The sequence below is a fragment of the Glandiceps talaboti genome, chromosome 12, assembly GCF_964340395.1.
Source record: "Glandiceps talaboti chromosome 12, keGlaTala1.1, whole genome shotgun sequence".
Classification (NCBI taxonomy): Eukaryota; Metazoa; Hemichordata; class Enteropneusta; family Spengelidae; genus Glandiceps; species Glandiceps talaboti.
The window spans coordinates 4161619-4177997 of NC_135560.1; the positions used below are offsets into that span (position 1 = coordinate 4161619).

A 16379-nucleotide genomic window follows, 5' to 3' on the forward strand; every position below is an offset into this window, starting at 1 on the left:
TATATTAGTCACTATCACTATGATTTGACCAAATTTGGTACACGTTTCTTGGGGTTGAAGCTCAACCCAAGTAAATAATGAGGATGTGCTCAGATTCGACTTTGTATTGTCAGTACACCTACATATACTGAGGTGGTCTTGAATTTCAGTCAAAATAAACTCTATTCTGAGCAAATCAGATGGTATTCAGTGTGGATTTGGCTTTTACGAGGTCTAAATTAAAGAGTCACACACTACACACATTATATGAATCGGGTAGAATTCATGACACACAGTAATACACAGAATCTTTCTGTTACATTATACAACCGATTACTTCACAGAGCATATAAACATGAAAAAAACATATTGGATGCATTCAGGTTGAATCTGGTTACATCCCGTTAGGGATAGTAATGTTTTGATGATGTCTGTCCATATATATATATGTGTGTGTGTGTGTGTGTGTGTGTGTGTGTGTGTGTGTGTGTGTGTGTGTGTGTGTGTGTGTGTGTGTGAGTTTGGGTGTCTGTGAACATGTTTTCTCAAAAACGGCTGGATCAGATTAAACCAAATTTTGTACACATGTTTCTTAGGGCTAAAGCTCGACCTGATCACATTTTGTTGCAAATCGGATGTACTTAACACCTTCATTTGCATTATCAATGGCATTTTGCATTTTCGTCAATATCTCAAGAAGAGTTCATCAGATATGAACCAAATTTGGTACACATTCTCCAATGAAGTAGACCTAGACTTGGGTAGAATTCGGTCGCAATCAGCTATAAGTAACACCTCATTTGCATCTCAATTAATTATTTGTTTATCTATTTTCTGACATACCTTGCTATATCTTTACTATAATAAATGTATACAACTGCCTTCTGCATTACACCAAACTTCAAGGCTAAAATGTTTCCCCAAGTTTTTGGGTGATCTTGAATGACCTTTTACCTACTTTCTTATCGAGCTTCTATCTTACATACACAACAATTGCTTACTATATTTTACAAAACATGGAGACCAAACCCCCCCCCCCCAAATATTTGCTACGGTTGGGGTCATGGTTGATAGGGCTATTTGTATACATTTTTGAATGTTTGTTCACTTGTCTAAGAATCCCCATCATTATCTTTGTGAAATACAGCACTGTTTGGCTGTTGCTATAGGCGTGGTCATTATTGCTATGGTATTTGCACATTTTTAAATGTTTATTCAATTGCCTCATGATAATGTCATCATTTGACCAAAATATACTCCCATTTGGAAGTTGCTATTTGCAAGGTCATGGTTGCTAGGGCCAATTATGCCAAACATTTGAGAAATATCTACAAAATAACACTCATACAAACATCTCACCAAGTTCCGGTGTCACATAAAGTTGTTCAGTTGTGCTAACAACGTTTTTACAAAATATCAGATCAATCTGCCAAGTATAGGTTTTGAACCTGTTATAGTTCTAGACTTAATTTGATTGAGCTGAATTGTGCAATTTTCGTGCCACTGACATTGACATATGAAATAGCCCGTAAATGAATTCATGATTATTGCATCAATAAGGCCAAATAAAGAAGTGTTTTGTTCCGATTAACCGACCTCACCTAATTTTTCAACACGACCCTAAACTTTTTTTTACTTATTTGAGAAAAAGTTTTGCAAGAAATAGTGGGTGCAGAAACTGGTACAGAACTGAAACAGAGTTAATAGTTTTCCTCAGCAACACAAAATCTGTTTATACCATAGTTTTGTTTAGTTTAATTTGTGTAATTGGTGGTACCCTAACAGGAGGCGTTCAGTTTAAATCCGGTTACTATACCTGGTAGGTGGACATCAATATCAATAAAAGAAAAATATCTGGTGGTTGAACTGTGACAAGTTGTTTTTATTTCCCTCTTTTCATTTTTTTAATCCTGGGTGATCTCCACCTTCCCACAAGCCTGAGCATATAATGGAAATAGGAAGGCAGGGATTGACTGGAATAAAACAAAATGACACAAAACTCTTAGTAAACAAGTCATTGTATATTACACAGTCCACACTCTTGTGGTGGTTTGATTGTAACAGTTCTTATCTGGGATAGGTACAATCTAAAATTGACAAATGACATGCTATTGGTAATAATTTATGTCTGCCAAATGGGCGAACATAAATGTCTATAAGACAACAGCTGCTGTGTCTGTGTAATGACTTTGTAAATAATAAGATCATAACAAAATGGCTGCCTGGTAACCATTTTAGACGGCATCACAAAAGAAAGCATTATTTGACAAGAATGTACTCCCATTTTCATGGTCATGGCTGCTAGGCATATTTACGTACACTTTTTGAATGTTTGCTGACTTGTCTGTGAATCCCTAGCCTGTTATCTTTGAAAATACAGCACTGTTTGGTTGTTGCTATGGCTGTGGTCATGGTTGATATGGTTTTTGTATATATTTCTTTAATGTTTACTCGATTGCCCATCAGTTGATGTTGTTAATTGACCAAAATATACTGTCATTAGGTTGTTGCTAAGGGCGTTGTCATGGTTGCTAGGGCAAATTTTGTCGAATCATTTATAGAAAATCTGCAGAATAACACTTTCAGAAACATTTCACGAAGTTTCAGACTTATAGACTTCAGTACTTTTGGACATGTATGTTATTACCATAAATGAATATTTTTACACCTAATTTGCATATCACTCATAGAATCACTATATGCTGAATAATTTCTTCGTCCTTACATGCCGAGATGCATCCCCATCAATTTTGGAGCCCAATCTACTCAGTGGTTTTAGAATTATACATTTTTTACCAAAAAGACATATTTTTACCCCTAACTTGCATATCTCTGATGGGACCATCATTCCATGAACACCTCTTTACATGAACACCATTAAGAATGTTCCACCCGAATTCCATCGTTATCAGATGAGTAATTTTTGAATGATACATTTTGGACCAAAAAGATACATTTTAAGTCCTAATTTGCATACTTGGGGAAATCGTGTCATGAACAAATCCTAATTAACTCAACCCTAAGAACGTTCCCACCAGATTTCATTACCCAGACATTTTGGAGTTAAGCTTCTTTTTAAACCAAAAAAACCCACATTTTTTAAAACCAAAAATCAACATCTCTGATGCTATCATTTAAAACACAATAGTGGCAATAGTCACTGTAGCACAACTAAATAAAGAGGATGCAAATATTAATTGATATGAAGGTTATGAATTTAAAAAAAACCTATCATGTGATGTAAAAAAAATAGTGCCAATAGCATTGTAGCACAAATGTATTGTTTTTATAAAAACATTTATTCACATGTCAGCCATGTTAGTTGCTATACATATTCATTTGCAAAATGAATATCGAGCTGGCCATCAAACATAGTTGCATTTTTTTCAATTTATTGTCAATGACTCAATTGCCTGCAAGATGACATCGTTATTTTCCCAAAATCTACTCCCATTTTTTGTTGCTATGGACGTGGTCATGGTTGCTAGGGACAATTTAGTCTAAGGTTTTGTAAAAATCTGTAGATAATACTTTCAGAAACATGTCACCAAGTTTCACTGATTGACCACATACTTTTTTAGATATACATTTTTTGACAAAAAAAGGACATTTTTACACACAAACAGAGACGAAGGCACTGACAGACAGACATACATTGCTCAATGCCTATAGCACGATTGAACAAGTTCAGTTGTGCTAAAAATCAATGCATCCAAGTTCTTAATTATCCCACCCCTACAGCTCCCACACCTTTCCCTTTCCCCTCCCTCCCCTTAGCACTGAAGCTAGCTCTGTGTCTAGGGGCGCCATTTGAGGTCACTCAAATACGGAAAGTTTCTCATTGATATTTCATATGTTTTGCCATTGAAGTGCTCTCATCAAGTGCAAACACAACATGTGTTGTTGTGGCACCCCCTGGGCATAAGCTTTTGTGAACATTTTGTTTTGTTTGTATGACGCTCTATTACGAATACTTTACACTTACTGGCTTAATTCTGGTCGATTTCACATTACAGACAATTTATTCAATTGTCTAATTGTTCTCTCTGATGCACTCAGGTGCGCAAAGTTTCTCAGGATTATTATTTGTTTGTATAAAGTTTGTGCTTCTTTTAAATACCACATTTTAATGGCTCCGAAGTTCTTTAAATTGGCACCCCTAGACGGGATCATGCAAAACGCAGGCTGCAATAAAGGTAAGGGCAAAGAGGCAGCCCCTACCTCCTTTCTAAATAACACATGAGAAAAATAACAGCTTGTATGCAGATAACTCCCACTAATATTATAATTCGATTCTTCCTTTCATTGTCTTCCAACATGTGTACATATTTACACCCGACCTTGAACAGCCTATTCCTCCTGGCATTAGTTATTTCTGTCATACCTCGTTAGGTAATCACTCTCATACTGAGCGGGACTGCTCTACTGTATTTACGTACTAATTATTGTGTCAATAATTTCTTTTTGTTCTCGCTTGTAACTCAAATAGTTGGCGTGAATTCCTCTGTCTCTTTTTTTATGTTACAAAAAATTTACTCACGAAGTGATTCTGACAGATATTTCAGTTCCTCGAACTTTCTCGAAATAATAAAGCTGAAACCTTTTATTACACACAATGCATACACACGAGCACATCTCTACTATTCAGCAGAAATGGGCTTCTTTACACGCACTCACTCACTCACTCACTCACTCACTCACTCACTCACTCACTCAAAAACTTCCTTCGATACACTAATACATGTAAACGCATGCCTTGAGTTCTCATGTAGCAGTGTTATGTCTATTATTATTTTTATTATCTCGCTCTGTGTCTCCCCTCGATTTTCCTGATTTGTTCCTTCAGAGTACTTTTAAAATGCCTCTTCGCATTTTTCCCATACCAGACCCTCAGCGGGCTGTTAAATCAGTCCCTCAGTGGACTGTTAAACGCCTCCATGGCGTTTTTCTCATCAGTCCCACAGCGACTATTAAACGTGTTTTAAACCATTTCAAGTGTGGATCATTAACTAATATCATGTAAATTAATAAAGTTTCACTAATATATAGATGATCGATCCACATTTAGATTCGGCAAAATTATCAAATACAGACTTTTTCTCGACAAAATACAGAACATGCATCTTATCTTTTGTGAAGGCCATTGAAACAGCCATCGTCTGTAGCAACAACATGTACCACAACATATTCAGTGACTTGAGATGTGAAACTCGGTTACAGTGTGTAGAATGTCACGTCTACTGAATATGCGTGTGTTCATTGATATACTACAGTAACTGTAACTTAAGATACCGATGTTTGTTTACAGCTACCACAAGAGGGCAGTCATTGGTGAGCGTGGTAAATTCGGGAAACCCATCACACACACACACACACACACACACACACACACACACACACACACACACACACACACACACACACACACACATTCACACAGAGTCCCCCAAAAACCCACGTGGTATTCTCCACCTACAAAATACCCCATTGTTGGATGTTAGTAAACACGCGCACACACACACACACACACACACACACACACACACACACACACACACACACACACACACACACACATTGTATGTTTGTTTAATTGTACATGCTCTTGTCATTGTGTTAGAAATGCAAAATATGTTATGATTAACCCGTTTCATTTAGCTAAAATACTTGAATTGAAACCATAATAATGTTCAAACCCGCATATGTAAATGATAGATAAATTTAGACTTTGCATATTCAGTACTAGGGTGATTAGTTTGCTCGTGAGATAAAATGAGATGACCTGATCACCGACACGAAGATTAACGTTTTATGGTTATTATTGAATCGGAACTTTACCTTTACCTGTATAATCCGTCTTATCGTCTATTCAAATTCAGTGACGTGAAATTTGCAAGAAATGTTTGGCATTTTGCCAGCCTTGACCTGTCCACAGTACATTCACATGACACTGATATCATCGCAAAATAATATGTTGAACTCTTAATATCTGATCCGAAGTCAACTCAATTCCAAATCCCTTGCATTTCGTGTCAGAGAGACAAGTACTAGAATATTAGTGTTATCTCATGGTCTGTTTATCATTGATTAATCATGAATGCATAAACATACCCAGCTTAATATTAAAGCTAACAGTTGCTCACAAAAAAATAAGTCGTGAAGCTAACAACATAATAACTGAATTCGAAATATTGGAAATTGTTTGTGCATTTTTCTTGGAAAAAGTTGCCGTCACACAAAGTTGCACAGAGTACGAAATACCTAATCCGGATATGTTTATCTTGTCTCCATATATACACTTGTAAGTTTCACTAACACAATTTGCTCATCTACTGTAAGGGTACTCATTTAGAAGTCAATCAAGCACCACACTTGTCGTCACACGTCTGCATGCCACGTTCAGTATGAATGTACAATTGTCATTATTCACACATCATTTCTCTCCCTTCCTTTCTGTTCGTAATGCAAACACATTTCAAAATTTGAATATATTTCACATGCTCTACATTGAATACCACTACAATTTATCTGTCTGTCTGTCTGTCTGTCTGTCTGTCTGTCTGTCTGTCTGTCTGTCTGTCTGTCTGTCTGCATTAGGTATGTATGTATGTATGTATGTATGTATGTATGTATGTATGTATGTATGTATGTATGTATGTATGCCTGTATTTATTTATTTATTTATTTATTTATTTATTTATTTATTTATTTATTTATTTATTTATTTATTTATTTATTTATTTATTTATTTATTTATGTATGTATGTATGTATGTATGTATGTATGTATGTATGTATGTATGTATGTATGTATGTATGTATGTATGTATGTATGTATGTATGTATGTATGTATGTATGTATGTATGTATGTATGTATGTATGTATGTATGTATGTATGTATGTATGTATGTTTGTTTGTTTGTTTGCCTGTCTGTCTGTATGTATGTATGTATGTATGTATGTATGTATGTATGTATGTATGTATGTATGTATGTATGTATGTATGTATGTATGTTTGTTTGTTTATTTATGTATGTGTGCAATTATTTATTTATTTATTTAATTATTTTAACAAAAACATAACAGGTGTACACTTAATAATAGTAGTCATCTCAGTAACTATAATCAATCGACACAGACACAACATAAGACATGATTATACCAAATACATGAATGGAAAAAAATAGATTTAATAAATATTTTCAATTGACATATCCAAAGCAAATCAAAATAAATTAAAAACTGCTCTCTAAGAATTTGGGTTTGGCTAAAACTACAAATGTATTGTAACGTTTTGCCTATCTGCCCGACTCGTACTCTTAGATTAGTTGTAGACTGATATTTGTAGCCACCTTTTAATATCGTCATGATCGTGTACATGTGGGTCTAATCGCCAGTTGTTACCCTTTGTTCTTATCGGCGTGAACACTAATATAGTTGAAAACACTCTTGCATACCGGACTGTATTTCGTCGGGAAATGAAATGAAATTGAAATGAAATTTAATTTAATTTAATTTAAGTACAAAATACAAAATAGTGCTGGTAATTGTAGTAAATGTGACTTTATGACATACCTACTTTTTATTATATATCCCCGCATATCTATCATTCTGTCATCGTAGTGAATATGTGAAAGCTGTTCCATGTACACATTGTGGATGGAGAGGTCGAAACACAAACGGCAAATCAACCTGCTGCCTCTGTACCCACATTACATATTTATTAACAATCACTTTGATGAGGCGTATCACATTTTGTTCTCTAAATTTCAGTCCTAATATAATATAGAATCATTCGCATATGCAAATAAATTCAGAACAAAATATTCCTTATATAATATATTCCTTCTATTTTATGTAGACAGCAGAGATGTTTGTTCGATCGAATGTTTGGAGACATTATACTGATACTTATGGTGCCAGGTTATTGTGTTCTGACGTCGATCTTCTTACTTAATGTCAGAGAGGAACTTTACATAATTATTCATGACAGTATAGAAAATGCGTATTGCCCTGAATTACTAATAAACTGATACGGTGAGTAAACATCGTAAGCAATCATAGTATACTTTTGAGGACCACGCCATTTACATTCAAATGACATCACATTGTTCATTTGCATTTCCATGATAATCTACGTCAAGTTTTTGTAACACGTTCTGTCCTCAGCTACCATATCGTTTTATAATGAGGACATTTCATGTTGTTGTTGTTGTTGTTGTTGTTGTTGTTGTTGTTGTTGTTGTTGTTGTTGCTGCTGCTGCTGCTGCTGCTGCTGATGATGATGATGATGATGATGATGATGATGCTACCTTTCTATCGACATGTACATATAATATATCTGAAGTTAACTTGTTACGTTCTGTTATTGTTCACCTTGCCCGAAACTAAATAAAATAGATGAAATAAATAACATTAGATTACCGAGTAAATAATCAGATACGTGAACAGACAAACAAACGCTGTAAATACAAATAAATTCAGTAAAAGTAATTCGGTTAAAACAAATATAGTAATTAACTGAAATCAAGCGATCATTAGAAAATCAACAAGATACAGTAATTGAATGATAATTAATCTCAACACTTTTGTATCACCTTTTACAGCCATCTCAGACTATGTTATTAAATTAACATGTAACGTTTCAATCGAGGGACCAAGCTGCTAGTCATGTTTCCAGCGTTCCTAATACCATCAAATATACCAGTTATACAAATTTGCATATTGAATGATTGTGCGCCATGTGTTGAGATAAATTTAGACCATCCTGTTTAGTTTGAAATACGACTGGTATTATCGGTCTCACTATCACCGAGTACTGGCCGCATCAACGTCAATAGTGAACACAGGTTAGTCTGTTTTTTATACTTACTACGATTTTGAATATCTTGTCTTCTAATATTTCGTTTTAGTCATCTAACATTTTTTTTGAGTGCTGAAGAGTTTGTTTTTTTTTTAGAACATCAACACTTTGTTCTTTTTGGGAGGGTAACACCTTAGCTGATACAACAGTTTTGTTTCAGGACTGCTTGTGGTGATGATGGCCTTGTTCGGGTGTAGAAAAGATAATTGTTTATTACAGTTTTTTCCATTAAGACAGAGTGTGTCTTCCCATCAACAAATACTAATTAATAGCTTTTTACTACTGTGTTTTGATAAATGTTGGACATATGCTATCCTTACGTAATTCTACATTTTATTCCAAACCATAAATTCTATGTATTCCGCAGTAATGATAAATTATATTACGCGATAACATTCACTTTTTCCAATTTCGGTTTTCTTTTTCCCATTTCAAATTTGTAAAGCGGTACAAAATGTGCGACCTTTACCGTTTTTATAGTCAACTTGAGATGTTACGCACAGCTTCAATTTCAATATGCCATTGGGCTGGTTTATCGTTAGTCTATTAATATATATGATGGTATACAATAGCCGTCAGGTTACCGCTTTGTCATTTCCTTCCCAATTTTAATGACGTGTAGATATTAAGTGGAAATTTATTTAACTTTTTTTTTTCGCATTAGATCTAACATTTCTTTGTCGAATAGACTTTAAAAGGACATGCAACTGTTTGAGAACTACGATTTTTTCCAAAGAGATGGATGTATTACCACTTACACCACATACTTCGATACTGAACGAAATGACGGCTCAAATACTGTGAAAACATACATTGGTTGTCACCGTCAACAGGTGCTGTGCGCGGCGTTCATGAAAAGTAACTGTCTATTTTTAAGTTTGTTGATCAGTATATGCAGGTTAAGACTCGTGCATACTTTGATGACCTTTGCCTTTGTATTTTTTAGCGATAACAGCTTACAACGAGAATAAACACCCCAGCCTGGTCGAACCACTCCCATTTCTTATAGCTCAAACAGGCAGATATTAAATAAGAAATTTTCGTGTGAGGAAAATTTGAAACCAAAGAAATGTTCATTATAGATCATGAAATGATAGGCTACGTGTTGGTATAATTCAATAATTATGTCATGTACTGTCTATAGAGTTATAATTTATTGGAGGTGACTCAATACTTGTTTACGGACGATAAATATTAGATTTTAAAATGATTCAATATGATTCATAATTCATCCGTTTGAGTTGAACAGAAGTATGGAAATGCTGAAGTAACATTGACGAAGGTGACGACATTGTAATATCTACAGTAGAAAAAATAACTAGTTTGATACACAAATGCGTCACATCGATAACAGTAATGGAATAGTTCTATAAATAAATTAAAACACAATAAAAGTGGTACTTTGCATGACAGAGGTCTTCTCTACTGGAGACACTGTGTGAAATAAACATATATGAGTAGTTCTTTTGAACACTGGTGAGATATCAGTAATTCTTTTTAACACTGGTGACTAATTTTTAAGGTAGTTGCTGCCAAATTTGACAATCTTTTGCGGGTTAGAAATTACGTCAGTTCCGGATATTAACTAAGAGAGATAATAATGTATGCGGTACGGTACATACACTACCATATCCGGTTAAAGGACGTCCAACCGATAGTAATTATACAGTGTATAGTACAAGGCCTTAAAATATATGGTGACAAGTCAGTGTAATTACCAGTAAATAGAGGAAAGTACTCATTGGTATGCTAGTAGTGTAACTAATATAAAATAAATACTAATTAAGATTGCATTGTGCAGTTGTAAATAATATACCATTGACTGCAATACGATACAATGACTGTCAAACAATGATGTCAAACCATGATAATGATGTCGTCATCCATCCATCCAACCAGCCAGCCCAATCGAATTAATACTTAGAATTAATACCGAATGAATTAATTAATGATTTTACGATAAATAACTACAAATTTGTACTAGAGCTAATGGCAATTTAGGACAGCCTGATTATGAAATGATTTTGAAATAAACCATGTAATTTATTGAATGTGTCATGATAGCCTTTTGTTCATCTAATGTCACACCAACACTGCTTCTCATGCACTATGCTAGTGTGCGATACCAGGGCATATTAATCTAGGACAAAAATAGACCAACTCAACAACTACTGCATAATTAAGTTGGAATATGTTATATATACCAGAATGGCTTCATCACAACAGCGTGTTATGCATATAATTTTTTTCCTGTGAGTGTGTGCTGGTATTTTCTTTCCACATGTATTAATTTTTGCATTTTTTAACTTCAGTCTGTACAATGCGCTGAGACGCACGTGTAGCACATTTTGTACAATAAATAAATAAATAAATACATAATATTAATAATAATAATAATAATAATATTACTCGGTGATGAATTCAATAAACCAGTATCCATACGATATATATATATTTACATATCATACGAATACTATAATATATATAACGTACAAATAAACAATAAGCAAATTATAAAAATCAAATGATAAATATTGTTTTATGTGTACCATATGTTACATTGTTTCTGTCAGTTATAAACCACAATTAGATTAACACTATATTAGCTCATTTACTTATTTATCAAATTATTCATCAAGTTTTTCATGAATACATTAAAGTAAAAGTTTCATCGAGGGTTCATACTGTTAAACCTCACAAACTATTGCAGTCTTTGTTAATAATACGACTGTGTGCTGTTAAACATGTCTAATAAATTCATGTCAGTAAATGTATTATTGAGTTCAAGGTTACTGGTCTTATCTAATTAAAATATAAATTAATTGAGTTTATAAAAATTTATTTCGTTTTCATTTTCACTCGTGTTTCAGAGATATTTGTTGTTTTTTCATTAACAACCTTAGTGATACATGATATAAAACAGGTTTATGCCGGGAGGGGCGGTGTCTAACTCTACACAGTAATCGTTATTCTAACTCCCTGGCATGAATATAATTTGGTTTTCTATAATCTGTCGACTATTCTAAATTCTTTCCCAGGGAAACCTTCGAAAAGGGTATAAAAAGTTCCACAACATTTTCTATTTGTGAATGAAGTTATATAATATAAATATTGCCTGGTACTCGGCATGAAAACACTCGATTTACGTGATAAATAAATGTTTGTGCACATATTGTGATATAATGAAACGAAATCGAGGAATGTATTTCGCCAGTGGTTAACATTTATCTACACTCGTAACATGTCATTCTTCGAGTCTCAAACTGTTCTGTTGGTTTTACGAAATTTGGTAATTGTGTCACAAAAGGCCTGGTGGTTATAAGACAATGTCGCAAGCAGGCCTTGTGGTTTTACGTCATTATCGCAAACATGCCTCGTGGTTTTACGACATTGTCGCAAACAGGCCTTGTCGTTTTACGACATTGTCATAAACAGGCCTGTCGTTTTACGACAATATCGCAAACAGGCCTTGTGGTTTTACGACATTGTTGCAAACAGGCCTTGTGGTTTTACGATCATGATAATGGTAAGGGGGATTACTTAAGCATTGGACATCAAATGGTGTTCACTAGAGCGGTCGTTCCCGTAATATTTATTAAATCTTCAAACTTCTCAGACTGAAGAGTTTAAAGCTAAAATGTTGTAGACATGCAAGTCTCTAGAAGTTTTTGATGATTGTGTAGGTGGACCTCCTGTCGAGTTTGTCTCTTCATCGTTGATTATCACACAACATTACATTATTCTATATAGTTTTACATAAACATAACACACGCTTATTTTGTTGACAGATTACACCTTGGTCAGCAAAATGCAGAACTTCATTTTCGCAGTTGTCATCCTTGCACTCTGTGCTTTCCAGTTGTTTGAACCAGGTAAGATGGTGAGAGGGACGGGTCTGGGTAACTACATCATCACTTGTCATTTACTTGAATAATTAATGTCCTTAAGATTATAACAAACGTCAAAATTCACCCGTTTAACAAACACAGGGGATGTTCAGTTAGACACAAAATATACTAGTTATTCACATGTATATTTGCAAAGGTGTCTATCTATATATATGTATGTATGTATGTATGTATGTATGTATGTATGTACGTATGTTTATGTATGTATGTTTATGTATGTATGCATGTATGTATGTAGGTATGTATGTATGTATGTATGTATGTATGCATGTATGTATGTATGCATGTGTGTGTGTGTGTGCCTGTGTGTGACTCGGTGTGTATGCGTCTGTCTGTCTGTCTGTCTGTCTGTCTGTCTGTGTCTGTACGTACGTACGTACGTACATGTATGTATGTATACTTATGTATGCGTATGTCTTCATCTATATACTTGTTATATACTTCATCTATATTTCTTGTCGCAAAACTAAAGTTAATGAATTTATGAACTTAATCAGTTATCAATTTGATTTTACAGTATATTGTTTTAAAGTCAATTCTTGCCGTTTTACACTGATTACTACAATTAGATTTCTACAATGCTCCTACGAGATAACAATTAAGGAAATCTCTTTTGGCCCTTCAAAGGATACCATAAAACTGAGATAATGACTATAACCCCTGCAATTCTGGCTCGGAATAAGATTACAATTGTTAAATAACTGTGTTCCACATCCCTAAATATGTGTCTATTCCATAATGTACACACGTTCTTACAGTATCTTCTATATTTTCCTTATCAATATCTAGGCGTGAACAGCGCACCTGCTGAAAATGCAGCAGCTGATAACAGTACAGTCTTCAAATGTTTTCAATGCTCAGCCGATTTCACGTCGGACAGCCAATGCAAAAATCTGAAAAATATCGACGCCAATGCCACAGATTCTGATATCAAATCAGTGGAATGCACTGGCATGTGTTATGTAAGTTGATTATTTCCTTCGTACCTGTAGTGATGGGAACACAGGTAAACAGTATTTGTTTATGTCAGCCACGTCTTGAAACTCGAGATAGATGGTGCAAACCGAAACAGTGCAAACAAAGAAATTGTTCAAGTAAAAAATCAGAGTTTCTTATATAAAAATTATATATTTTCGATTAGATGTTACCAGACAATATGCGTTTAACTTTCTCTCACGATGTCATCTCCAGGCGACACAGGGTTTACACGGTGCACTGCTGCCTCAAGATTTGTAGTCATCTGGGAAATTCTAACGTGGGTCAGCCCGTTCTTTGAACTGAATACTCATCGAATTTCAATGGCATTTAGAATTAAGTTAATTCATTTGATATTCCATAGTGAAACATGTATGTTCATAATTACTATCATAGCCTGAAACTGTGACTGATATGAAGAATAGATAGTTCATTTATCTATTTATATTATTACATTTATAATTTCCATGTTCAAAATTCAAGCCTCATTACATGTATTTACTTGTCGAACTTAGTAATTCTCAAATCGAGTATAGTCTATATTTACTGCTGAAGAGGACTTGTATGACATAACGCACATACTCTTATATTTTTATAGGAGGAAGTGGACACGGCTGCAACACAAATCGCAAAAGTGAGACGTGGGTGCAAGGAAGAATGTGAGGAGAGTAAAGGTTGCAAGAACGCCGTAGGAACGGGCACCTGCAGGAAGTGTTGCACTGGTGAATACTGCAATGCTGATTTGAACGCAGGAGGAACTGCAATCATCACCGCAAGCATATTTGTTATCTTACTGGCTCTATTAGTCGCCTTGCTTGGTTGAAAAATGTCTTTATAAATGTTTTTTGGACAATTTGTCAGTCTCTTCATAGCACGATATATGACATTATAAGTCTGTAAAGTACCCGTATGTTGAATCTTCAACCGTAAGCTTTAATACCTGAATATATTTGATTACATTTTAAGGTAGTTATATAGATGAGAAATGGGTATCTAGTTTTGGATATTCAATTCATACAACATCTTTACCATGTTTCCCACTAACCAAAATATTCATGCATGGTGACATTTAAAACATATGGAAACGATAGATCAATGGACAGGTAAGACTAGTTGTGACTCAGTAATCACTTGTATTAACAACATTACTTACTTATAATCCATCAGACTTTTTAAAAAACATCGATTTTTAGGGAAACATAGTAAAATTGTGTTATCAATTAAGAATCCAAAATAAATACCCAATTCTCATCCATATGGCCAATATAAAATTAAAGACTATTGAATTTGAAGAATAGTACTCCCTAGTGTAAGATTTGTTCAAATATTTATAAAAGTTTGTTAAGTAATTTGATATATTTAGCATTATTTAATTAATTAATCAATGGTACATGAACCACAACGTTTCTTAATGAACGGTTCCAATGACGTCATCGAACTGGTAGACCTCATTGCATGAAAGTATTTACTGAGCAGAATATCAGAATGATTGTCGAAGTCGACTATTAAACAATTGTCATATTTTACTATCAAAATGTAAGTAGAATTAGAACATGAGAGAGGATGCTGTTCTAGTATATTTGCGCATGCGTAACTTGAAATTGATTTGAAAATGGCTTGCATATGCATACGCAAATATGACTGTACCTGAATCCTCATGTACTATATACGGCTAATATACAGGACTGCGATGAATAAGGGTGCAAAAGTTTGGAGATAATATATTCCGTAAAAACATTGTGCATTCACTCATATTTTTGTTTTAATAATCGTTGGAGGTAAGATAAACGTTTGTACGGTATAATGACTACTTGTGAATTAATGTTGATTTAATGATCAAAATAAATTTAACAAATTTAATGAGCGAAACTGTCATTATTTGTTATAACGGCCCAATGACAGAAGTTGTATGTTATTGAATGATATATATATACCTGCGTGGTATCTCAGTTTATCAAAGTAATTAAGTTTCTGAATAATTATTTACAACTAACGGAAAATAATGAGCCATACGGTATAGTATAAATGCTAGCATAATCTTCTCACAAACGGGTACAATTCTTTTCATAGATTTGCTATCAAGTATGACAACTCCTTATTCGTATTTTCACTTGTTCTCATTTCACTTCTACAAGTCATATATTTCAGCCAAATATTTAAAATTTGCCTTTGTATTTTCTAAAGGGGTTTGAAAAACCTGATAGCAAACGTTTGTCTAAACTTTAGGTAGGTTAGATAACGAACACCAAATGCACATCATTGCATGAGTTAGTGTGTTATTTCCGTGGATTTGCACTGGATACAAGATTGTATTAAATAAATGATGCGGACTTATGATGGTGTTTTGTGTATTCATTAAATTTTATCACGGCTTTCCTTACGGCCAAATTGCATTCCATGGCCCAACTACAAATTTTCTTAAACATGAACAGAAAATTGCAACCTGCCAAGTCATTGGCGGCTACGGAAATAAGTGTGTTACATTTACATAATGGCGTACAATATGTACTGGGCAGGATAACTGAAAAAATAATCTGACCATAATTTGTATATTACATGAAGGTAGCGGTGAGACGGTTTTTGAAGACGAAACTCGTGCCCATCGTACTAAACTCCTCGATTATAATTACTATCAAATGACTTTATGTAGTACT

At 34.2% G+C, this 16379-nt stretch overlaps 1 protein-coding gene across 1 annotated transcript; it reads left to right on the forward strand.

Annotated features, from left to right (window-relative positions):
• The first annotated feature begins 8719 nt into the window (after positions 1-8719).
• Positions 8720-16059, forward strand: LOC144443321 (uncharacterized). Its single transcript, XM_078132772.1, has 4 exons — positions 8720-8828; positions 12631-12714; positions 13540-13712; positions 14324-16059. The coding sequence occupies exons 2-4, from the start codon at positions 12651-12653 to the stop codon at positions 14546-14548; spliced, it is 462 nt and encodes a 153-aa protein (XP_077988898.1). The 5' UTR covers positions 8720-8828; positions 12631-12650; the 3' UTR covers positions 14549-16059.
• The last annotated feature ends 320 nt before the right edge of the window (positions 16060-16379 follow it).